Consider the following 27,049-nt stretch of genomic DNA (forward strand, 5'->3'; position numbering starts at 1 on the left):
AAGGAAGGTAGTGCACACCGAGGAAAATAAAAATGCCAGTTTATGAGTGGCTGCAGCAAAAAACTCCAAAAATCACGATCTTTTCCACTTTCTGGGATGAACCCCTCTGTCATGCCTGGATGTACAGGATGCACAGCCTCAGGAAAATTCTGTACAGTGAACTGCAATTATTGTACATTTCCAGCAAATACACTGTTGGGCTTAGAGCATTACGGCTCCCACATGACACCTTTTGCAGTCTGGCCTGAATCCTTGCATGCTGATACCTGTCCTCTCCATAGGCCACACCCTCTATATTAAAATATCTAACTGCATATATACCCCTTCTGCTGAAATTGAGATGTAACAGAACCAAGTTAGTTGCTAATTTAGCTTTCAAATGTTACCCACTTGGGTGCAACAGTTCCATAGGATTTTTAAAAAATCTTTATTTTCCCAAAAGACAATTTCCCTTTCCACCACCCAGAACCAAGTATTAAACACGGAAATGAAAAGTCCCGTGTATAGGCAAGTAGGTGTACTGGTGCAGGAAACTTTCTTCTGAATTACAAGAAAAACTGAACATTCTTAAAGATAACAGGCTTTAAATCTCATTGAGATTTTCATGTATTTTCATGTACTCTGGACTCATTAAAACTTACTTAAAATAATTAACCAGCATTAGCTTGTATTTACATTGCTCTGTGGATAGTCTCTAGAGTAAAGATAAAGTACGTATGCTGAATGTACTCCAGTAAGACATTTAGATAAGGAAAAACAGAGTACAGAAAAAGTTTAATTTTGTACAGATTTGTATGTGTGTATAAAATACTGGATTTTTGCGTTTGTATGTGTAAAATGTATATACTACAAGCACCCACACCCACATTCAGCTTGATGTCAGCAGTAGCAGCATCTCTTATAAAATGTCTACATCTAACTTCAGTCAGGGGTGTAATTTTCAGGTAGTGCTGAAGGCTACAACCAAACATGCAGAATAACAGCTCTATTCTCTGACTTGGTGTTAAAGATGACAAGACTTTTAAAGAAATCCAAAGAGTCTAGCCAAAGCCATATCTATATGCATAAATACAGAGGTGGCTATAATAGACTATTATACTTTCTTTACTGAATTTCAATGCTACTGTCAACCCTACCTGAAAGAAATAAAACTGAATTTAATCCCTGTCTTCAAATTTCAGTATGCATTAAAAGCGGATAAAAGAAAATGTTTGCAACCTACCCTGATTTTTCACCTCAGCGAATTCTTTATTGTATTCCTCTAGAGTTTCCCTAAGTTTCTGGTTCTCTGTTTCAATATCGTGCATACGTTGAACCTTCAGCTGAAGCTGCTGTCCTAAATCCAAGGCTGGAACAGGATCTGAAAAAGAAACAGTAAAATAAAACGTAAGATAACAGGAACACTTCTGCGACTCGAGCAGCTCAGAGCACAAGTGTCCTTTTTTCTCTATTAGTATCCATTTTAAGTGCCAGTAAAGCCCTACTTTGAGTTATTAGTCCTGGATGTTCTTCATCTCATAGCCTGCAAGCTTCAAAAAATCTAGATAGTTCATTGCATTTACGTCCCCCTTTAAATTGGGGCACACCTTCTTCATCCTGGTGTTAATCTCCAGGGCAGTGTCCCTGGCTGCAGACAGTCTTGATATGAAGGCATGTGAGAGTCTTAAGTTTCAAATTTTTATTTACAAAATGAGAATTTCCGGGTAAAAAGCAATCAAACTGCACAGCTTACTGACACAGCTAGTGTCCCTCACATACCTTGGTTCTGTGGGGGCAAAATTCTGAAGCAAATAGTGCCCTCCTGCACAGCTGAGCTCAAAAAGGTTAATTGATCATGGAGATCTGAGCTACACTTTTTTTAACTGACAGATCAATAATAATCAGAAATATTGTCTGGATGGAATTAATTCCATGAACCTCGAGTTTTGTGACTCTTGTTCCCTCTTTTTTCTTATACTACTAATTGAATAGAAATTAGAAATTATTTTGAATGTCCTCTCAGTATTAATTCTCTGATGTTCATCCCCTTCTGCTAAAGAGCATCCTTAGCACACACCTGATGCGTGTCCACATATTCTGGGACTTCTTCCCAGTCAGAACAGGGAAATGCTGGAGTCCAACGGACTTTTAAAAGATTATTGAATATATTTCTGTTATGGGCGCCAGCATCTCTTGTGAAATGACTGCAAAGATTTAGTCTCCTGTTGAGGAATGCTAAACACCAAACCCAGTGGATCAACAACAGTATATATTAGGGAGTTCACTTAATTTTCAACCACCACAGTCATTAATTTTTCAGACCACCCTCAGTCTCTGGAAACACATAATAAGTCTATTGTACCTCTGTTAACACATTAAGCATGAGACTGTGTGTTTTTTCAATATGCCAGCGTTGTTTCATAGTTTATAAAAGAATAGTACTGGGTTATGTTGAGCTCAGAGACATTATAAGTAGCAGCCTGCTACACTTTGTTACTTCGGTTCTTCAACAGCTTATGGCATTACCCTGTTCATAATACAAAATCTAGGTTGCTTGTCATCTGCTCTCTGTACATACATAGTTTATGACTACATAGCTTTTTCATTTATGCTTTTTAGGCCAAATACTTTTCGTTATTATTATCTGTATTAAAATATTTATAATAAATCAAACTTAAAATGTTATTGTGGTAGAGACAGGGGGTACAGGTAAGGAATTAAATATAAAGTTTAAGTCACAGCAGTAGCACGAGTTAAAGGCCCTGCAATATTTATGTATGGTCCAATTACAGTACGGGCTGTCACAACATCACCCTTCTCCCATGTAGGTCTGCCGACCTTTATCTGGAATGACCGTTTTGTCACACTTCTGCAGCTCAGCATTTCTCCAAAAGAGCTAGCCCAGGACATTCATCTGCTGAACATAAAGAAAGGCTGGATTGTCTCAATCTATCCGCGCCTGAAATCATTACAGGAACCGCAAAACATACCAGGAAGAGATCTTAAGCTTCAGCTATGATATTTCTATATAATAGTGTTAAAATGCCACAATGGAAGAAATTGAACTTTACAAAATTGTGGGTGCACTTTTCCCCCCCTTGTTTTAAAGTGCCTATTGTAAAAAGCCACGACACCCACAAAAAGTATTTTGCTCCAAAAACTCAGGGCTTTTTATATTTAAATCAGTAAAGAATTAAAAGACAAAAATAACATGGGCATTATAAAGTGAATAATGACTAAAACTTTAGTCAAATTTGCAATCCCTGAGAAGCTTTATGTACAAAATGAAAATGCCTGCAATCTCATAATTATTCATCAGGACATGTATATTTAATTTAGCTCTATTAAAGGTTAATGTTCAAGTAGCAAAACAGTGGCAGAACAAACAAAATGCAAAAACAGTCTCTGTGCATTAAACTTCAAACTTTACTAGAGCCTACTTGAAGGACTAATGGCCTGCAGCCACTAAATACTGCTTAAGGACATGTAAAATCCATGGCTGAAGCACCTCTTAAGACTTAATTTTTATAACTGCGTTAAAGAAAACTAATCATTGCATGACAATAAAATGACCAAGACATTTTGGGCAGAGAGACAAATACTTCATTTCTCATGGCAAGCCCCAACATGCTTTTTAATCTCAGAAAACCTAAACTCCCATAATTTCTGAAGTATTTATAGACACCAATTAATCTGAAACAAGTATAAACCTTACAGTCAGAACAACTTTTTTCTTACCTGAGTGAAGTAGATTTAAAAAGAAATAAAAATACTTTCCTTTTCCCAACATATGCATGCATGAAAAGGCATACCTTTTTGTATTAATCAGACTTACAAAGTATGCTTCATGTCATTTAACAGGAGGTCACTGAATTTTTAAACAAGCAATGGACCAAAACTTTCAATTCATTACACAAACAACAGGCATACAAATTAAAAAAAAAAAAAAAATCAAGTGGCATTAACTTATGGAGAGAGGCAAAGAAGGAAATGCCCTTTCTGTAGTCTGTAAAAGAGTAAAATCACCTCACTTAACACTTAAACGTGGAGAACTCATCACAAATTATTCTCTTGGTTTGAATCTTCTCTAGCATGTAAAAGTTCAGAATCCCTGCTAAGCACAGGATAAGTAAGAAATGAGAAAACTGGTAAAAAGAATCTGATCATCCAGAACTTGAAAAAGTGTTTTGCGAGAACATTATCGCCCCAAACTGTGACGTCTATTTTTATATTAATTTGATATATTTTTTCCTCCTGCTTCCTATTCTGTTCCACTTTCCTAATCCACTTGTTGCATCCCATACTCATGAAGAAGCCCTCTGCATCATGTGTCTGTACACAGCCCAGCATGGATCTGAATCCCATCTGGATCTGATCCCTGGCAAGGCTTCCTCCACACTACAATAGCAGAAACGGTAACTGCTGTATTTTTAAAAACAGTATCTCTAAAGCCTGTTCCTGCCTTTATTTCCCAATAAAATTGCCTTTCGGTGTCGTTGCACAAGCAGCTCTGAGCACATCCCTGTGCTCACTCACTGCTGTGACACAGCACACGGGTCCCCTTGCAGGCGAGCCTCTCCCCTCACAAAGGAGGTGGATGGACACGTCTCAATGAACACAGATGTGAACAAAATTAATGTTACAAACGTAACGTAATTTTTATAGCAGTTAATACTTCACATCAAACAAGCTGGTGCAACACAGCCACAGTAACACCTCTCAGACTGTTCTCACACCATATACGCACACAGGTGATAAATCTTTTTCGAATAGCAGCGCAAGAGAACCAATTTTTCTTTTGCTGCTGCTTACGCACGTAAACTACATATTTTACAATGTTAAAAAGAAACGCAGAGAGGGATCTCACGGAAACATGACTAGCTAGAGGCATTACATGACTAGCTAGAGGCAGCACCTCACCACCCGCAACCCTGTGCTGCTCAGACCAACCCCAACCTCAGCCCAGGAGATGTAACAGGACTATCGGTGACCAGCTGAATTTCCAAAGTGAGTTTCGTGGTTTTTTGTGTTGTTGTTTTTTTTGTTTTTGTTTTTGTTTTTTTTTTAAAAAAGTGTTCCTCATTCTGCGAGCTGGAAAAAGACACAGATCTTAATAATTCAATATAAGTGTTTACACAAAGAGCACTGTGGGTACCGCTGCCCTCCCCTGTCATTAGGCAGGAATGAATGCACCCCCTTGTGCGCGCCGCTCCTGCCATGACATCACGCTCCTGCCTGCGTTACTTTTCGCCAGGGCACTCTAGGCTAATGTAATCATACGATTACATAATTAACCCAGCTGTCTCATTAAGAAAATCAACTGGAATTCAGGGCATAATTAGTCATACAGCAATTAGCATGCTGATGAGCAACTGATGAAAAGCTGTCTCGATATAGAGTATGCTGGGACCACCCTCGTTATTTAAGAAGAGGGGGGAAAAAGCCCACCCCGGCTCGAGGAGAATAGGCTCGGCCTGGAAGGGCCCTGCGGGCGCCCCCGGGGTGCAGCAGGTTTCGAGGCGAGAGGCCGCCCGGTGAACCTGCCCGCCACCCCCGGGGGCCGATGGAGGGATGGGCCGCGGGAGGGGAATTCGCCAGATGAAGTGGAGAAAACTCTAGTCCCTGTCGAACTGTACAATCTGCAGAGCACCGCGGCCGCTCGCCCCTCTCTCCATACGTGGGTATTCAGAAGAAGGGCGCCGGGCAGTGTCGCCAAGGGCAGCGCCCCGCAGGCCCGGCCAGGCCGCGGGGAGCCGCTCGGGCACCGGCGGGACGGCGGCGCGGCCCGGCCCCCGCGGCGGGCACCGGCCCCGGGCTGCGCGGCGGCGGGAGCGGCAACGCGCGGCCTGGATCGCGCCGGGCGGAGCGGAGCGGAGCGGGAGGCGGCCGAGGGGGGGCCGGGCCGGGCCGGGCCGAGGGGGGCCGCTCGCCCCTTCCCCGGCCGCAACCGGGCCGCTGCCAGGCGCGGTGCGACGCTTGTAAACGCGCCGGGTGCTGCAGCAGCTTCCCCGCCCGGGGCCTGCGCCTCCGCTTATTTGCAAAAATGTGTTCATCTGGTATCTTAAAATGGAGCTCCTGAAGAGACTTTTCCAAAACAAAGGACTTTTCCTAAATCCCCTCCTCCCTCTTCGTTACAGGACCGTAACACTGGAAACGTTAAGAGAGCAAGTTATGAAACAGTGCCAGAACTACAGGGGCAATTAATATTTTATATCACTGGAAATGTGTTTCCTAAGGTTCGGATCTAAAAATAATTCATCGAAGGCAATGTGTTTCTTTCCACAAGCCTGTATTTCTGTTGCCTAAACCACACTGTAAGCAAAGCTTTCTCAGTGATTGCTCACAAGAAACGCCCACACAAAATGATAAGGGAGGGGAAAAAAGAAAATCCTCCTCAACACAACTTTATTAACGCGATTTAACTTTTTAAAAAAGCCAGGAGTTCAGCTCTGCTGTCACAATACTTTCATCACAAAGTAAAAGAAGTTTTTGATTTCCTAAACGCATCGCTGCCCAGCCCTACCGCTGCTCTTTGCAAGGAACGTTTCTTTTGGAGAACGGGCTCTGGTTTAGTGGCAGGAAGAGCAGGAAGAAGCTCTATTAGCTTTTGATGCAGTAAGTGCTTTCTTGGGAGGCTGCGTATCTGAAAATAACCTGAAAATGTGTTTTAGAAAAAATAATAATTACATTGTAGCTTTTGAATATTCAAACACCTCACAGCGTACTTAATTAATTCATTAATTATTCCCCAGAAATTTCAGGGGTAAATTGAAATAGCCTAGAGAGACTGAGACAAAGATTTCATGGAATAAATGATAGCTTTCCTCCTTTTCCCCTATGACTCTTGTAGCCCAGGGACAGAAGAGTTATAGCCATAATTCTGTTTGAAACAAAGCTCATCATCTCTCCAACTCCTCACTTCATAAAAAACATGAAAACGTTCTTCCTTCAATCAAGAATTATACATATTTTTTTTACTCCCCCAGCCCACAAGACTGGGATCTCTCTTCCTTTTCTTTTTCCCCCACTTTTTTTACAGTGTTCTCCTCACCCTCCCGCTGTCAGAGCATTTTGTAAGGGCTGTACCAGGGAATTCAAAGTGCCCACAAGAGGGTGAGGGACTCTCATTTTCCTTACCAGCAAAAAAGCAGAATCCCAAATTCTGCCGACTTCTGAAAGCAGCAAAGCAATCCTGATGCGACCCCTCTGTATGGTGACGGGGGGAAGTCGCAGCAAACCGGCGCCTTTCCTCCCCATTAATCACGACAAAAGCTCTCCGTGGCAGCACTCTCCAATGCTTGCAGGGTTAAGTGAAACGATGCGAGATGGTATATAGCCAATTTGACCACAATCATATAGATCCCTTTGCCAGAATGTGGTTCTTAAAGCTTGTGGGCTATTATTTAAAAACATCCTTTATTTATCTACCAATTCTAGAATGGCTACTGCTGGAAAGATGCTCTGGCCCTGCCCCAGATGATGAGATGCATCTCTACCCTAGTATCCACAAAAGTCAAATAAGGCAGAGGAAACGACTGACTTATTAATGAATTGCATTGCAGTTAACTCTATTTTCAAAGAAGTTACCAAAATTAATCCTAAAAAAAGTTTTTAATATTAAAAGTGGGGTATGTGTAATAGGTGATACAGTATTTTACAGCACTATAATATGCCAGCTGAAAAAGGACCTAATGAGTTACAAGAGAAGACACTGTAACTGAAAATGTTCATTTGATCATTAATATTCTAGTAATGGCTGAAGACATTGAAATTTACTGCTTGTACACTGAGCTCAGTGCAAAGCAAAGGACAGTTAGAGAAAAATCACTGGCACTCTTAAGTTTCATTTCTCCTACTCTGAGATTATAAAAAGAAAAAAGAACCTTCCACTACATTTGAAAGCATTTCTGCCACAATCATCCCTTCTTTCTCCTAAAAGCTACTGAACAGACTTAGCACTAAACCCTCTGAAAGCTGGGGTTTATTCTAATTCCAGTTCACATTCCTGCAACTGAGAAAGGGAAAGTCCAATATTCCCCATCACATCCACAGTCTGCCTCCTGCTCTGAACACGCAGCCCTGGTTCCTGTCACCAGAGTCAGAGCTGCTCTAACTCCACTCCCTGAAGCAACAGCTTTCAAGGGGTGCTGCAGTTACCACCTCCAGGTAACACAACCAGTGCCCGAAGGGATATTTTCTCTCTTGTATTGCATTCTTTCTGCTTCTATTCATTGCATCCTTCCCCTTATCTGCACCTCCCCTCTTCCTTCCCTGCCTCCAGCCTACCAAGTAAAATAGGGCTTGACAACCACACAATAAATTTTTTAAAGTGTATGCTTTAGGGATATTTCTTCCTTCGAATATTTATTCCAGCTTTTACAAAGGAATTTATCCAATTATTAATTCAACGAGAAAAACAAAAGAAAGAAGTATGTGATCAGACAAGCCCGATTTCAAGCCACATATTCAGGTAACAGAGCTATTTTTAGTTATTTTGACATCAGTTTCAAAACATACGGATAAAGTGAATGAATACTAAAGATGAGGATTGGCCAGGACTTTGCACTTCATCTGAAAATAACTATGTAATGCTAACAGTATGCCCTACCAGTGTGCATTCATCCAGTACAGATCCAAAACTGTATTTTATGCTGTGACTCTGAATTCAAACCCCAGAGGGAAGGAGACTGAAGTGATTATGAGCTACTTCTACATTCCTCAGCACTGGACTACCCGAAGGCTGGAGCAGCATCCCAGGTGATTCAGACTGTTCTGGAAAATAAAATGGCAGCAGCCACGGACTCTACCCAAAATGCTGCTCAGAATCTCCTGTCTACAGCCTGGACTTTAACTGTCCCTCTCACCCCACCCTCAGGCATTTCTTTGTGCAAAAGAATAGTTTTGGGAAAATCACCAATGTATACAGTCCCTATTTTTTACTGTACAGACTTCTCGTCCAGACCCAGATTCCAGAACTGGGGCATTTTCCATGGGTTTATGCAACTCCTCTATTTTTTACCTGAAGCAACAAGGATTTTGTCTTCAGATGGGATACAGCCACAAGCTAGATTTTTCACTTTTTCAAGTATAGGCTATGCTCAATTTTCTGCTTAGTTTTATCAGATTTTCAAGTCTGTTTAGAAGGATACCCTACTACTCTGTTTTTTGGGGGTGTCTACATTACTCTAGTTGTCCATGAGCAAGTTCATTTTACTTCCCCTCCTCCTAAGACTACTCACTGTAATATTGTTTTCCCTATAAGGCTGAGAAAAGGCATGTTATGAATATTCATTCATTTTCATTTCCTGTGTCTATCTTCAATTTTATTCAAATATATTTTGTCTGGAAAGGGACTACCATTTTGACACATATTATTAACTAACCAGGAACTGCTTAAAATTTTTCAGTTTGTAATGATACTAAACATTTCTCAAAAATCTTCTGTGCTAATCAGTCTTGATATTACACAAACTCAGGGTATCTATAACCCAACCTTGCTCTTTAGACAGAGTTTTGCTAAACAATTAACAATCAGCCCAATAAAGAGTGCTCTGAGTATTAACATTTTCAAACTATGTTTTTAGTATTCTAGTTCGGGATTGCTTAACACAGTCCCTTGGAGTGAACCTCTTTTCCTTCTTCCCTCTTTACATCTCCCCTAAATTTATATTCAACCAGCTCTTCCCCACCAGCACAAAAGGCTGGGTGTGCTTATGTTGCAATTCAAGCACATCATGCAACTTCTGGGTCATCTGGGTATGTAAAAGTCTATACAGACTTTCTGCTATCAGGGCTGGCTTTAACTTTTATGCTTTCTGCTTAACATTATGCTTTACCAAAAAAATCCAAACACATAACATATATAAATACAACAACTTCATACACGTTTATCTCCTCCAACATAAGCAGCTGATAATGTTTCCTGAAAAAAAAAAAAAAAATCAAACCTGTTTTTCTCTTGTATCATCTTTAACCTCAGAACACTGATCAAATACACTTTAAAAGGAAGTCTGGAGAGTGTTGCTAAGTTGTCAATAATCACAAGTGAATGGAGTGATAGCATTAAGCACTGCATCTCACACTGCTGCTAGCATGGACTCTGTGACTGAAGGAATGAAGCTCTTTATGGGTGTGAAACAAATCTTAATTTTTTCATTTCTGCCTTTACAAGTAATTCTCTAACACTTATTTTGTGCTTTACTGATCACTTATTTTAAAAAAATCTAAATAGTTCACTGGAAAAAGAAAACCCTATACAGGGCAGCTTGAATTTGCAAAGCTAAACTTATTTTATGAAAATAAAAATACTACATGTAATGATGAGTATGTGGAAAACTCCCTTGGAAGTAGCCTGCTTCTCCTCCAAACCCCTAAGTAACATACAGCCCCCATGGCAGGGTGTGCAATTTATGATGGCAAGGAGTAAGGGAAAGATAAAATTTCCACTTCAGCCATCTTTCACTGTTACTGCTTTTAATTGTTTCGACAGGGCACATTAAAAAAAACTAAAACCAACAACCTCTTTTTACCCTCTCTGTTATTTTATACTTTCCTTAGATAGCAGGTCCTCTGAGCTAAAAAACACGTCATGCACATTATATAGAGCCAAACTTATGGCAAATCTGATCACAACAGAGACCTGTGAAGAGTCTCCAATAAAAACACACATACATCCCTTTGTACACTGTAAGAGTCATTTAGTTTCTTGATGAGAAAATTCCCATTAAGCAGAAACAAATACCATTTATGGCTCAACCCTAGAAGGCTGCACAGTCCCCACCAAACTGAGAGCAAATATTTTGCATTAATCTATGATGATTCTCAAACATGTGTATGCTGAAAAGGCGCAACACTTCTTCCTATTGCATTCGTCCAGGGTGTCACTGAGGTGCAATACTGTGCAGCTCAGTGGAAAGGTGTTAGGGAGGAGCCAGAGGGGGTTAGGACCATGTTTCAGCAAAGCAGGGTGCAGGAGGGGAGGCAGAGGCGGTGGGTCAGGGGTGTGCTGGGCGTCAGAGCCCGGCTGGGGCTGGCACTGCGGCACCCGAAGCCCTGGCAACTGAATCTTCCCTTGGGGTAGAGAGACAAACGGGAAGGAGGCAAGTTTTTCAGGTACTCCCCTTTGGTGACAAACTCCCTATGAGAGAAGATACAGAATCAGCTGTTACAGGAGAACCCAAATTCGGTTTAATCCTGCCACATCAAGATAGCAGATTTGCTGTTTAAAGGCAGAATTGTTTTTTCTTTGCCTACACAGAAGTCATGCTTAACAGGAGCAATACTGAAAACCGAGCAAATCCAACTGTGGCATTGTGCAGTAATTGCACTGTAATAAAGACACAGAAAAAAAAGAGAGTCTCTTTAACCTGTTTATCCAGCTACTGTCATCTGGTATTCACTCTGGGTCACCACATTTTAAGTTTTACTTGAAGACTACAGTGAAGTTTTGTTTTTAAAAAAAATTAAGGGAAAACGGTTCCTTTTTAAAAGTATTTATTTTTTAGTATTTTTTATGCTTAGTATTTTTCTCTTAAAGCTTTAGAAAAACAGAATTATGAATATACTGCTTCTGCAAGGCAACACTGCTCCTCCAAACACTTACACAACAGGGCTCCAATTTCACTTTAAGTGTCTGCAAGATTAAGACCCTAAAAGCCAAGGGTGCTAACATAAAACACTTATATTCTGAAACTAAAGAGAAAAATATCTTGAACAGATGGAAGAAAGCTTCCTCAAAATACAGACCCAACCTCTTTTGCTTCCAAATAAATATATTCACATTATTTTTAAAGGTAAGTTGTGACAACCTTGTTGATTAGTGCAATTCATGTGGCAGCATTCACTTTTCCCTAGCTCTCTACTGCATACTGAAAATAAGGCAATTAAATGAGAAAATTAATTCCATTAATTAAAAATGTTCAGTCTCAAGCAAGACAGAATGATCTGAGTGAGAATTACAGCTGTATAAATGTACATAAACCAAAATCTTTTCCCTGACATGTACTTTCCTTTAGGAAGGCTAAATTTTGCAGCACAAACCAATGATAATGCTATTTTTACAGTATCATAAAGCTCGAGAGATACACGAAAAGGCCTGGTTTATCTTTTAAAGAGAAAACCCCTGATGTATATAGGAAAATTTACAAGTACAATACCACGCTTCCCACAGATTCCTTACTGGTGAGCCTGAGTGAAAACTCTGGTCAAGTCAGGAAAGAAAATCATTAAACTTAGCTGAATCCATAAAGCGCCATAGCTAGAGTTTCAATACAGATCATTTTATAGTAAAATTAAAATAGAAGCCCTTTTTAATTATATAAAGTGTGCACATTATTACTGAGGAGAGGAATAGATGCCTCCTCAAGAACCATAAAATTGGCTGCTGGGAATTAGACTTCAGCTGCAATTATTATATGGTCCTATAAAGGATATTGAAAGTCTGATAAAATTGCACCCTTGTCATGTAACAGTGATGCTTAATGCTAAATAACCACTCTGCAGCATTCCAGTCATAGCTTTCTCAAAACATCATAGCTCCCTTCTCACACCGAAAAGAAAACATAGCAGGATTGTGGAGCTAAAAGTATACCTAAATATTTGAAATACCAAATGGACAGGTTGAAAGATATGTAAAGCCACACAGAGGCAAAACAACACATGTGATAAAGGAATACTGATGGTCTTTTATAAAGGAGAGCCCTCCATGGATACATACCCAATGTGAAAGACTACATACGATGAGAAGGAAATAAAAAAAAAAAAAAAGCAGCAACAATGAAGCCAGCCCTTAACTGCATACGCCTAACTCAGCCCTGCCACGTCGAGATGAATACCAGTGCCATACATTCCTAATAGCTGGGGTTTTTTTTGGTTGCAGTATGTGTTGTAAACAGTGAGTATTTGTTATGCCTGCATATGACGGGCTGGACTTCTCCTTGAGAACCTGGAATTTGCTTTTAGCAACATCAGTACGCTCCTCATGTGCCTCTCAGGCCTGCTCATAGAGCACAGGACTAAAAACTGTAGATACTTTTAATTCCACAGACTCTACTGCACTCACAACTTAGCCAGACGAAAATTTTTACATATAGTAAGAATATAAAAGAAATATTTCTCTGACAACGTAAGGCACATGCAGGGGAAGGCTGGACAAGAGAGAGAGATTGTGGAGTGTGGAAGAAGGGGTGTAAACTTTGCTCTTGCAAATGAAGGAAAGGAGAAAATTCTGTCTCCTGTGAAGAGGTACTGACAAAGTCCCTCACAACTCAGATCCTACAGCATGGGTGAGATACATGTTCTGCCTTCTCTTTGGCCTCACTCTGCTGTTCAATTCGCGGCACCTGTGATAACACCAGGCTTCAGAACAAAGCCTCTGCACAACAGCATGCAACGGATCCCACACAGCTCTTTGTTTGACACGACTCCTCAGTCGTGAAGAAAACCAGACCGTTAGAACTCAAACCTCCTCGCCTCCCAAATTATGGCAGGAAACAAGCACCCTGGGCTCTGTTAGCATGAGATGGAGGGGCTACAGCTTCTCTCCTTAAAGCTGAATGGTGGACGGACTTGCAGGCTGCAGGTACGTTGGGTACGTTTTCACTGCGGGGTTTCCTTTACAAAACAGAGCTGAGAGAGCCCGTCCCATGGCCGTGCTGCTCGTGCCAGCAGAGCCTGCCTGCACCCTCTCAGGAGCCTCTCCAGGTTATCCATCGCCTCCCACAGCATGAGTAGCTGTGCAGAGGAAGCTATTCACCTATGGAACGTTACTAAGACTGTGAGCAGGGAACAAGTAAATGAAAACTCACAGACCATAGCTGATTAACCTAAAACCCAACATTTCTGAGGCAACTGTCATCTAGGATGAGCATGGTCAGTCCCTGCATCTCTCTACATATGCTGCACTCGATACAGCAGGTACTGGGCACTGGGCACTACTTGACTATAAACGTGAAAGCATAAAAAAATCCATGTCAGCTCTGACTGAGCATCTGAAAAACACTGACCTTTTAACCAGTTAAGCTGTAAACAAAACATTTAAAAATTAATTTTTATTTGAAGCATGCATGAAATGTGCTCCTTAAAAGGTAAACCAAGTAAAGACTAGGGTGCACTTTGCAATGAGGCCTTAAAAGCCCTTAGAAGTATTAATTATACCTCAAAACCTCTCTTGAGGTATTTTGAATATTATATCAATGTTTATAAAAGTATAATATCATACAGACACTGTCATCTGCCAACAGCTCAGTCAGGCCAAGGTTTGGAAGTAGAGACTTGGACTCCTAACTCCCTCTCATCTTTGGGTACAGTTGCAAAAATAAAATCTGTTCTGACAGTATTTATCTACCATTGGGGAAAACAAAAAAAACCAACTGCCAAAATGTAAAAAGAAATGAACTGGAGACTTCTGATGCCAAACATAAAGGAAAGTTGAAAACACATGCAACAAAGGCTTTAGAATAAAATTTATGATCACACACTGAACAGAATTGAAATTTGATAGTGATGTACTTTTCAGTAAGACTTTTTTTGGAGGGAGGGTATGAAAAATTTCCTCTGTCCTTTACAAGTAAAAATACCGCTGCTTCCTGATGAAGCTTCAAGATGTATCTTTTTTGTTAAAAATGTGTGAACCCTCTAATAGCCAAATTACTGAGCATTACACAATAGTAATATAAAATTATTCATACAAACATTAAAATGTAAATGCAAGGGGAAGTCATGAAATGTGCCTTATAGTTCTTTCCATTAGAAACACTACTGGAGTGTACCAGTTTGAGAGTAAAACCGTTGCTCATATTTGCCTTATCAAAAGTAGAAAAAAAGCCCAGTAGCATTCACATGAACACAAGCCATCAGTTTTTCAGAATAAGGAAAAAAATTTGCTTACCTGGAACATCAATTAATCTCTTATAAACATTCAAGAAGGCTGCCTCTGCTTCTTTGCTTCTTTTACCCAATGCGTCGATCTAAAAGGAGGGATGAGAAAAGAAGGCTTTTAGACTTGTTCCTATACATCTCTTACACTCAGAGCTATAAAAATAAATTAATATATTTCATATAAAACTAGTTAATACATGAAAAGGGAACCTGAGTCTCCTATAGAAGCAGTCTTCTAAGTATTTCTGGTACATTTGTACTGAATACAATTTAAAGCCCTGTTTCAGCCAATAGCAAGCGCTAATGTTTTTATGAACACTATTGTCTATTGTGATTCTTTACGTTAAATCTTTATAAAAAGCATGGTATTTGCCAGGCAGGTTCTCTCCCCAACAACTGTTTACCACTTATTTTATTAAGATCTAACACAACAAATAGGAACCGTGTGCACTTCTGATGTCACACTCTGCCTTTATTATGGCAGATATATTTTTCTATTATTTCCACTAAGCCCATGAGAGGATGAAAAGACGTAGTTGTTGGGCACGCTGTGATACTTAACACTAAACAACTGTGAATTTTCTACATGCAAATCAATTTTCTAATAAAGCTCAGGCACAGACCCGTAGATTCTAGGCTGTCTCGAACCCATGAACTCAAGCCAGGCTCCCCTGACTAGCCTCTCTGTATTTTGTAACACATGCAGTACTAATCTAAGAAGCTGTCTGCCCAGGTGAGGGAAAATACTACCTCACACAACCTGTTATTTTCCCCGAAATCTGTATTTTTATCTAAAACATCATTTTACAAGGAGAGGCAGCTTTACGGCTCTGAGAATAAAATACTTATTCCACAGCAACTTTTTTTTTTTTTTGGTAAACATGTATTTTCATAATGTGCTAGGAAACAGAGGACCTACACATACTAAATACTAACAAAAACCACCCAAAGTGACCCAAGAGCAGGTCTGTTGAATTAATACTCCAAAGCAGAAAGAGACAGAGAGGGAAACAGGAAAACCTAACACAGTTCTGCAAGGGCTTACTGAAATCAGGAAGCTAAAAGTATGGAGATTATCGTTCCCATATTTTTAATAAAAAGCAAGGAAGGATCTGAAGAACTATGGATACAAAGACCTGATATCAATTCGTCTGTGTATTTGAAAAGCAGTTAATATTATGAAACCATTTAAAGGTGTGTACGTCAACATGTACTAAAAAAGGAAGGTCCTGTCTGAAAAACGTCCTTGAATTCTTTCACTACATTATTGATTTGGTAGATAAGGCAGAAACAATGGACAGAGTTTACTGTATCTGTATTTCAGGAAAGTATCTGAGATTTTATTATATAGGAGGAAGCTTTGTAGAGCTGGAGAGCATGGTACAAACCCTCCCGGCTGCAGCGGGCTGCAGCGCGCGGGCGCAGGAAGCAGAGGGTGCCAGGGAAAGGAAGCGGAGCGGGGAGGAGGAGAGATAAGCAGGAGGGTGCTGCGGGGTCAGATGTGGTGCCACTTCTGTTTACTCTGTATGAAAATGACTTTGCAAAGGGAAGGATTTGGAGGGGGGGGGAGGGTGGGGGGAATCCTACAATGTAGATGATTAAAATAATGGAGAGAGTTGGACGCAAAGTGCACAGGAGCAGAGCACAGGATCGCCACGTGACTTGTATAGATTAGTCTTATGGCTGATAAGTGACTTGTAGAGATCATTACGGAGAGGATTAAGGCCGGGAAACCAAAGGACAAGGACAATTGTAAAAGTTACACAGAAGCACAACACACAACATAGAAACCAAGAAAAGACTTGAGGGGAGGGCTCATGGAGGAAACCAAGGACACTGAAAGGATCAGCACGGCGCTTGGCAGCAGCAATGAAATCTTAAGAAATACAGCCAGAGATGGCAAAGAGACAAGTTACAGGAACACAACACAAGACTGTATTTAGGGAAACAAACCAAATTCCTATTTTGCTTACATCCCCCCAAAATCTGGATTAATCTATGCAGCTTGGTGGAGGTGTAACTTAACTGAAACCTGACCTATTTGCAACTTATTCTTATCAACTAAAAAAAAGAGAAAGGTATGAGAAAGATGATAAACAAGCAGCAGAGGCCCAAATGATGGAGGACGTGCAGAGCAGATATCACTTCTCAAGAAATGTTGGCCATACGTGTCCTTTAGAGTTCACCAAGAAAGGCTGGGGAAAGGCACTGGAATCTCACAGGGCACATGACATGCTGGAGAGCAAGGGATTGATGGCTGTGAATAACCCATTTATTAATTTTAATTCAGGCAATCACAGATGGACCGATGCTCATTAGGGAATGAGAACATAAGTAATTCGGTTAGAACATTTTCACACAAAGAGTATTTGAAATTAGAATATGGCACAAACTGCCAAAGGCAGAGAGGCACCGGGTAGTGTAAATCAATGCTTGGGAGTATCAGACACTGTTTGTGAACGGGCGAGAAAGGAGGGGGCAGCCATCAGAAAGACTTGTGCAGTTGAGATATTTCATGGGTACATAAAGACAGACTTTGAAGGCCAAAACACACCATATGTTAGACTTCTGGACTTTAACGTTCCCACATACAATTTTCTCTCGCTGCTGCTCAGCAGAGTACAGCCAAATTTAAATTACTATTATTAAATACAATTAGCATTACAGAACTGATTCTGTACTGTATTTTGAAAAATTCATTTGCCCCTTTTACGAAAACCAAAGCATTTAAAATGCTTGCATTTCTATGAAATAACAGGATGGATTTGTTTTCCTATTACAGTTTTTTCACATTTTAATGAACGGCATTTGTACTTATAATCTCCCTAAGTATTACAAAAGACATGGTTTATTCACTCCATACCAGTTATACAGTGATTGAAATATAAAGCAGAATTGAAACTGAATCTTCCAAGGAGATCAGAGACTTTCTGATGGAAGCAGTCTGTAAATCACAGGAACTTTCACACCTTTTTTTTCTCCCCCAAATTCAGAATCAGAATTCCAAACAATCCCACTATGCAGAAAGATTTTCTTTATGTTTTAGTTGTTAAAAAAAAAAAAATCCAATCAATCTGTCTGGTTTGAAGTTCTATTAAAAATGAGCACCTCAAATGTTTTATATCTTGCAATAAAATTTAGAAAAAACACCATGACAACTTTAATTGGAATTAAAAAAAAAGAAAAAGTATGCCAGCTTCCAGCTGCATAAGGAAATGTGGGATGAAAAAGAAATCAAAAATAGCAAAATATAAATGAAGTCCAGAAACAGAGGAAACAGAGCACTTACATGGAAGTAAGTATTTGGAAGTTCACTGTAAGTTTTTCAAATCAAAGTAAAATTGGTTCAGGAGCCAACAAGGATGAGCTGCAGTCAGCTCACATTAAAACAGTTGAACTACATTATAAAACTCTTGCTGAACATTTTTATTTGACTCTAAAAACTTCAGGGACCCTGAAAGAAGTCAACTTATAATTACACTAGCATAGTCTTGACATGAGCTTAGCTCCAAATCTTAATTTATCTAAACCAGGCCCCATTATGTCTTCTCTGACTAGAAAGAAACAACAGTGACCTCTGTACTCCCCACCACCCCCATAAACATATGTTCACTTTTAAGTTTTGGCATACTATTTGTCTTGATAATACCACTGGCGCTATACTGAGATAACAGAAATGAGACACTAGGAATCCTCCCTCCTTAGCAAACTCTTCATCTTCAAAATTATCACCGGAGCTATATGGAGGGAACCGCAGCGACACACTGGTTTGAGAGCAGTCCTCCCTTTATCCACCTTATTTTTCCAGGTCAAGTGCTTTCAAGAGTTGTTGCTCGGGGGACCAAGTTCACCCCAGAGGCTGACTGACACCCTTGCCCTCCATAACCACCTCTCCCCAACCTGCCCCTGCAGACCTCCTTGGCCTGCTCCCATCCTTCACTGCCACAGTGACAGACAGCTGGTTGCCCAGTGTCACTGGCATGATACTCCAGTAGCACAGACTGCCTACTTCAGAAATGCTTGGCCACAGTCTAATATCTACTACACCTGGCTAAAATCAAAATACTGTCAATAAAATCAGCAGTTTTCTCTCCACATATAGATAAGCACCATAGATCTGGCCACCTATGTCAGGGAAGATGCTGAATGTAGTTTTATCTGAATATTGTCCCCTTCTGTTTCAGCTACGACCAGTCAAGTTCAAAAAGATAAAAGCTAAGCCTGTGGCTTCATTTTGGAATCTGTCACTCTTTATGCACTAAGAAATTTCAGCATTAATTGAAGTCTGATGTCTACTGCCCTACAAATCACCTGGATTCTCTATTCAGGTTTGTGGAAGAGGGATGCTCTTCTGTGCTGTACTGGCACACGGTATTGTCTCATCGACTGCAGTCAGACTGAAGGCTGCACAATGGTGTTTCTGAACTTAAAAATAAAATGGGAAGATAAAGCTCTTTGCAAGGAAGCTGAGACAGCCAGATGCCGAGGCATTCTGCGTGGACACTTAAATTCTCTGAACTTACAGATATCAGCAGCACATGAACACATTTGCAGACCATGACACCCGCACATGGCCACAGCGCGCTGCTCTTGACAGATCAACTTGGATCATTCAGCACTGCTGGGTTTTTCTCTGGTTTTTAGACAACTTGGCATCCCAAAGACAACTCCTTACTGAAGGGATCACACTGCTTTCTGTGCCTGGGTGGCATTACCAAAGTATTGATGATTTATCTGCAGTACAATTAACTATGTATCCAGTGTCGCAAACACAACTATGCTAAATACGAATTCTGTAGTCCTAACTCTTCTGCTTATCCTCACTGTTTTTCAGTTGTAATTCTCACTCTCATTAGCCACCTTAACATTAATGTCTTTTACTGTTCTGCACCCAATCTGGAACTAACTTACCAAGCAAAAATAAGTGACTTAAACCAGAAGTTATTTTTCTGTTCTTATTTTTAATAAATGGATGCCTTAACGAGACACCCATTTCTCTTCATTTGCAAAGATCTCTTACACATCTTTTGTTGTATTGCTTTGCATCACAAAGTTTTTCCATTTGTCTTCAATTACTTGGAGCTACCAAAATGCCATTAAGAATTCTAAGAAACATATCAAACAAAGGGAAAAGCATTGTAACAAGGCATTAACGCACCATTATTTTAAGCCGTGCTATATTCTTGAATAGCTGCCTTGGAATCAAATGGCAGTTATAGCAAGCATTATTAATGCTATGTAATGGCATCAGTCTTTCTTTGAAGCCATTACAATAGAGCTTAGCTGCCCTTTCATATAAAACAGTACATCAGTTCTAAGGTGGTGCACCACAACAGCCCTACAACACACTCTGTGCCCGTGAATCGGGAAGGGCGCAGAGTATGCAGGCAATTGGCTTGATTTCCCTTTCTTAATACCAACAGATATCTCAAATTAATAAAAATATAACATTATAATTTTACAAATTACTAAAAATATATATTCATCATCCCAGCTAATTTATTTTGCAGCTGACAGAAGAAAAAGTGAAAATGCTATTTTTTATCTTTGCTGCCATTAAAGAAGTTTTGAATCAAAATTAAAAAGAAATTATTCCTGTACAGCTGCTTAAAGCATATGGTGTGTATTTTAGCTGTGCTATAAATTCTTTAACAAAAATAAGGACTTCACAGTGGTACAATACCAATCTGTTTGTCAAAGCTGCTTGGGTGCAGTGCATAGGTACGCTACCAGGAAAGAGCTTGGGAAGAGCGTGCCCGCCTCACCAACTTGTTGGTTTAACCTCAAGTTAAGAAGAGAGCTTTAAGGAGGACTCAGATCTTTCAATTCTTCTTCCCTCCACTGTGAAACAGCTGCAACCTTGAACCCTTGAAACCTTCTCTTCCTTTCATGCCCAGATAAATCCTGATTTTCCCAGACAAACAACGCTGCCATCCCCTGAGGAAAGCTCAGCTCCCTCGTTCTCACAGGACAGCTTCTTGTTGCTTTTCCAATCTTTGATCTTCCTTTCCAGTAAAACAGCCCAGCCCAACATGTGCCTCAAGATATTGACAGCAGAATGACAGCTTTGTTTAAATAGCTTTTACTGTGTGCCACCCTGCCTTCAGATCACTGCCACAGTGGGCCTGCTATCACTGCTGAACCTCTCCTGGATCCTTTGATAACCCGTGTGTCTCCCTCCTCACACCCCTCTGCGTTTCTGAGCAGGATTTCTCAGCTCCTGCTCTCACTCGGCTCCCAGTCCCTCCGCCAAACGGAGCAGCCCTGCTCTCTCCTCCTGCCTCAGGCCACAGGCTCTGTCTGCTTCTCTTGCATCAGACCTAGCGATCGCACTGCCGTAGCATGATTCAGCTCACCAACTTGATGAAGAACTAAGCAATGAAGGAGAGAAAGAATTTATTTTCCATCATGCTGGCAAACTGAACTGAGTCATCCCGTGCATTTGCTAGACTCAGCATGAGGGAGGAGGTGGGCACCCAGGGCTGGGGCACGGACACTTGCCAGCGTCAGTCCCACACTAGCATGGATGGGGTATGGCATGAAACCAGAGACAAAATATGGATGGCAAAAGGAGGGTCAAAGTGCCAAATGTTATGAAAATTCCCTTCCCTGACTATTCTAGCAATCAATCTTCAGAGTATGGAAGTGTATTAACTCTGTTAAAATAAATCTATTAATTCACACTACACACTGTGATGTAGTGAGGTAGTAGCATTTTACTGGAGACTTTGGTATTGTTCATGCACGACTAAAATAAACTAAAGGACAGCCCGGTCCTGGAAATAAGGACTCTGCTTTGCAGAAGCTTAGAGCTGTCCATGAAGGATAAAGGACACTCCTGGACAACCAAGATGCCAGCATCCTAGTCCCTCTAACTCATTATTTAAACCCTCCCAGTGGTTTCTGTTGCCACAGATAAGTAACTCTAGCAAGACTGACTCCAAGGACGTCTGGATCAATAGACAAGCAGCAAGAATGATGCAGAAATGTAGTTGATTTGCTAAGTTTTACTCTGATTAGTAATCAGAAGTGTGGGTGCTAGTGATTAATCAAATCATGTGCCTGAACGTTTGAAGGGTGTAAGAAGCCTGTGTGAAACCACATTTGGGGTGCCCCAATTTGTTTGGGGCATTTCATGCGCATGAATAATTATTTACCCTTGTAAGTCTGTAGTCTGCATGCTAGCCTCTCTCCTCGGTTGGCATGGGCCAATTGTGAGTTTTTGTGATGCAAAAAAGGTAAAACACATAGCAGGAAGTAGGAAAAAGATGATCCAAACAGGGGACATGTACTTCCCAAGAAACAGAAAGAACAACTTTCTAGAGAATAGATCAGTGAATTATTTGCTACACCACCAACCAGGGAGATGTCAGGGCTTGCCACTTTTGATCCTCAAAGTTCTGCGAGAGCACAAGGTGGGATGGAGAACATCTCGTGCCATGGCCAGCCCAGCCCAGCCACGCTTGGTGTGGCCAAGTGGGGCAGGGAAGGAAGGAGTGAAAGCGGTGCCAGGGCAGAGCAGCCTGTGATAGTCGACATCACCTCCAGCTTCTCAGCAGGAGCAGGAGCTACACAGTGAAGTGAGTGGGTGCTTTCACCTGCCCGTCAGCCTCTCCTCCTGCCTCTGTGAACAGCGACCTAGAACCCACAATCACTTTTTCCCTTATGGATGATCCAAAATTTTGTTTATGTATTTTAAAAAATTAGGGCAGAGGAATCCTGGCAAGAATGAGCTCATTAACTGCCTTTCTGCAAAATCTACCTGCACGTAAATACCAAAATGTCACCTTTCACTAATATTTTATACTAACTTTACCCTCTTGCTTCTCTATTACAACAAAGTAAGACCAGACACTGGCTTGTATAGAGCCTCACAGTAATTTTGTAATAAATACAGAGATAATTCTGTATTTGGAGAAATGGACTGGATTATAATGACACTCAGCAGAATACCACGCCCGGCACAGCCCTCCCATCCCCATTCTTTCCAGCACACTTCAAGCTCTCTTTTTTTAAAAGGATGAGAAGATACTCCTGACACTGCGAACTGAAACAGTGCTGCCTGTCTGAATTTTGCATAAATAGTTTCCCACCACTGTTATCATTTCACCCAAACGCGTGGCAGCGGCATAACGGGCCTTAATATAGACAGCCCACCAGCTGCCAACAGAAATTTCAGCACTTTGTCAATTATATAAAAATAAGAGGATTCGGGCTGATCCTCTCCAAAGTTACCCTAGTAGTATCTGCTCTCTCAGTACAACTTGCTTGCACACTGGATGGGATGGAGATGAACCTGCAGGAGCTTCAGAAAGGTGCACAGCACCTAGCACTTGCTTCTGGTGGCGTATGTTAGGTTTGGGTTATGTCAATAACTGAGGTTTGTCCTAGGAAGACAGCAATATAGAAAGGAGAAAGAGGTACATATAGGAGAGGCCCTGACTGTGTTTGAGAGTTTCCACAGTTCTGTCCATCACTCTGGAGTTCAGTGTCTCTTCTCTCAGGGATGTTTTCGACCCTGCAGCCCAGTGCCGGCACCAGAACATCCTACGTGTTCATCAAGGAGAGTACATCTGCCTTTGAGATGCTGAAGTATATTTAAATCACCTTCCTCAGGAAAGATGTTGTTTAAACTGCAATCAAGCCAGCCAAAAATAAATAAATAATCATTTACACACTTGTATAAACAAAGAAACGAAACGCTGCTGAGCTGCTGTTACCCCAAAAGCACACTGAGTGCCTCTCTCCCTTCCCCGCCAGCATCGGGAAACAGAATCGAGGTGAAGCACAAATCCATCCCCATGCTCCTGTTATACAAAGGAAATTACCCACCACCCACATCCTGTGGAGTGGACATTAAACAAAAAACAATTACCCACCAAAAATATTAGATTTGCTCCATTTTGTTACACTGAGCGGTTTAACGGGACTTTCACTGAAAAGCAGGAAAACTCTGGGCCTAAATCAGCGCGACGCGAGCTCTGAATTTTGATGTATGCTGTTGACTTCCCCAACACAGAGCAATTTGTAATAGCTTTGCCACGCTGTTGTTTTCAAAGCTCCTGCTACATCACAAGCATTTATTTCTGACCACAAAATTACATTTATTCAACAGAAAGCAGCTCAGGGTCTTTAAGAGGTTAACTTCTGGAGTGCTTGGCTGCTCTCCAGCCTCTGTACTAGAATCTGTGCTAACGCAACAGCACACAACAGCACCCAGGCTAGCCGTGATTAATAGAGTGCTGAATACGCTGCTTTCCACATACACACACTTTTCATTCCCTTGCTTCCATAGATCATGGACTTATCCTCAAAATATCTGACTGAAATTGAATTTGGCTTCTCTCTCAACCGTTCATTTCCTATGTTATGCAAGGTTATATCCTTTTCTGCATGAGCAGAACCAAACCAGCTGCAGCTTTTGAGAAGAAAATGTGTTCTCAATTATGAAGCTGGCCTGAATATTGAACCACAGTTCTACTGCTACTCTAATTGAGCCATCATGAAGTGAACCTACAGGAAAGAAATTGTATTAATTAGGTTTGTAAATTTAACATAAGGAAATTAAAGGGAGGGGGTAAAAAAAAAAAATAATAAAAAAAAAAGAATATCAGCTCAGGAATACTCCTTCAAAATGTAGAAGTAAAGTAGGTCTGAAGTTGTTTAGGCACACATATTATTAGAGTACTCCTTCAAAGGCATGATTAGTAGTTCCAGCACACCAAACTGATTTTCAGCTTCTGTTGTCTGCATATGGAAAATTATTAAATTACTCTACTGACCAAATTAATAGTTTAAAGAGCAGTTTAGCTAAGTGGGGAGCCAGAGTGGTCTCATCAGAATGGCAATACCCTTAGAAGTACTTGCTTTGTGAGGAGAATATGAGAACTGGTTTTCACAGAAATAAAGTCCAGTGCGTTGTTTTGGAGTATGTGCCTTAAAGGGTTCTCCAAATGAGGGATTACTGCATTACTGTTGGACAGTACTGTTATGCCACATGAAAAGAATGCTAATGACCTCAGGAAATCCTTTCCCAGCCTTAAAATATCTATTTGATGACTTCACAAATACGGATTCCAACATTAGATTTCCATACCACAACTTTAGTTCTGTAAATTAACATGGCCCAAGAACATAACCTTTTTTTCTTTTTTAAGATTTCATGTACAAATATACATCCACTGATGTAAACATGGTAATGCACAGTGACCTACTCAGAACACAGCTTATTTAGATGGTTGCTTGAAGGAGTGCCTTGCCAGCTTGCAAATTACATATTTTATGATTGAATGATAAAGCTCTTCAGTGTTTTCTGATTCCGTTCTGTATTTAGCCCAGCATATGGTAAGCAAACCATTAATAAGTTGCATCCCCATGTTAATGGTAAGCAAAAAAAAAAAATTTAAGATAGAAAGACAGGAATTCTACACCTTTTAAATTAATGACTTCTGTCTTGCTCACAATAGCCTATTTACACCATTCAGACCTTAAATCTTCCAGGAAAGCTAGGGAAGTTACCCACAAACATCAAAAGAACAATGCCATCAGCTTTGAATCAGACACAACAGTCTGTTAGTTTTTTAAAAAAAAATGCATGCAAATTTCCATTAAAATCCTGAACAAGGAAAAAGTACTATAATAAAATTGTATTACAGTGATGAATTAATAGGGTCTCACATTGAACTAGGAATGCATTTTAAAGTCTGTAGTATTCTAAATTTCATTTCATAATGCTTTTACTTTAATTGTCATCATAAAAAATCCAGTTACTTAAAGCACCGAGATCTATACAAAAAAAGTTATTTCCAACCAGTAATGAAACAATTTTCATCTGAATGAATGAGATAAATATCTACAGAATACAGCATGTTCTGGTTGGGCGTTGTTTATTTATATATTCGTATTATACAAAAGGAAAAGGGGGTGAGGAAATAAGTATCAATACCCATGCTCAAACTGAAAAGAAAAATTGGCTGAAGTGACCTGTGGATGTATTTTAAAAAGTCAACTAGCCACAGGTTCAGGTTTACAAGCAGATGTCCCATAAAGCATGCTTGGGAGGATATTTAAATATGTGAGCTTAAGTTAACCTCTCTCCAAGTCACGTCAGGCTCACCGAGGGTACAGTTCAAGGACAGTTTAAGTCAACCTAAGCTGGCACATGTGCACTCCTCCTGCCCTGGGCTGTGCTCTCCTGGCCTCTCCCTGGCCCAGCAGGCGCCTGCAGAGAGCTGCTTCAGTGAACCAACCTGGCAGAAAACTAAGCCAGCAAAAAAGGGGGGAAAAAGAAAAACTTTGTGCTCACTTTGGGACCACACTAGCATGAGAGCTGAGGCACTGCAGGAGGTCCTTAGCTAGGCAGAAACATCACAATATCTGTGTAAAGCTACTTAAATACCTTTGCTCATTAGGGAGCTGCCTGTCCCTCCTATCTTCTGTCCCTCCCTGGTGCCCAGAGCCCTGTGGAACAGTCATCCCACATGGGATTTGCAAAAGCCTGCTTCCCTTCTGAGGTGGAATCATAACTTAGTATCACTGAGACATGCCAAAAGCACCTACTTAGTTCTGTCATTAGAGATCAAGAAAAGCATGGGGTGATTGCAGTCACAGCCAAAAACGTGGTGGAGGCTTTCCTGCATGGTAAACAGGGAAGCTGCATAATGCAAGAACCTTTCTTCCCAGCTTCCGTATGAGCAACTGGTGAGAAGAAGGTGGTGCTCCCGAGAGCGGTCATACCAGCCACAATACCTACAGAGTGTGAGCCAGAGCACTCCCACAGCATCCATACCTGCTGCTCCAGGATGCTCACTCTCCAGCAGAAGGGACTCCAGAAAACATCATTTTTCACTGCTTCTCTGCCTACCTCTGTTTTATTTACTTACTCTTGTTGGTTTTTTAAAGAAACAAAATCCTAGTATGGGGCTGAAGTCTATGTAGTAGGAGCAGGGAATCACTTATGAGCAGTTCACTCCCCATTCCCCCTCCCTGCTCATATCCCAAAGTACCTGTGCTGGGTGACCAAAAGGTCCCTCTGCCACCCTCCCAGGACATTAAGTATCACCTAGCAGGTAACACCCACACTTCTGCAAAGCAAACCTACAAACTCGTGGGGTGGGTGTCCTGCCCCCAGCAATACTCCTTGCTGAGCCATCTCTGGGGTGAGTAAGTCAAGGCATCTCCATTGGATTTGAAA

General features: G+C 40.8%; 1 protein-coding gene across 9 annotated transcripts in view; it reads right to left on the reverse strand.

Moving 5' to 3' along the window:
* Nucleotides 1–27,049, reverse strand: part of CUX1 (cut like homeobox 1) — a 284,219-nt gene that overhangs the window by 139,038 nt on the left and 118,132 nt on the right. For 8 of the 9 annotated variants that reach the window (XM_074923161.1, XM_074923160.1, XM_074923159.1 and 5 more), the window contains 2 exons: nt 14,867–14,945; nt 1,223–1,360 (listed from right to left, as the gene is read on the reverse strand). In XM_074923161.1, coding sequence (XP_074779262.1) covers nt 1,223–1,360; nt 14,867–14,945 — 217 coding nt within the window. The remainder of the gene's footprint in view (nt 1–1,222; nt 1,361–14,866; nt 14,946–27,049) is intronic. The other variant, XM_074923163.1, reaches the window with a different exon arrangement.

Source organism: Athene noctua, chromosome 19 (assembly GCF_965140245.1).
Source record: "Athene noctua chromosome 19, bAthNoc1.hap1.1, whole genome shotgun sequence".
In the NCBI taxonomy this organism is placed as follows: Eukaryota; Metazoa; Chordata; class Aves; order Strigiformes; family Strigidae; genus Athene; species Athene noctua.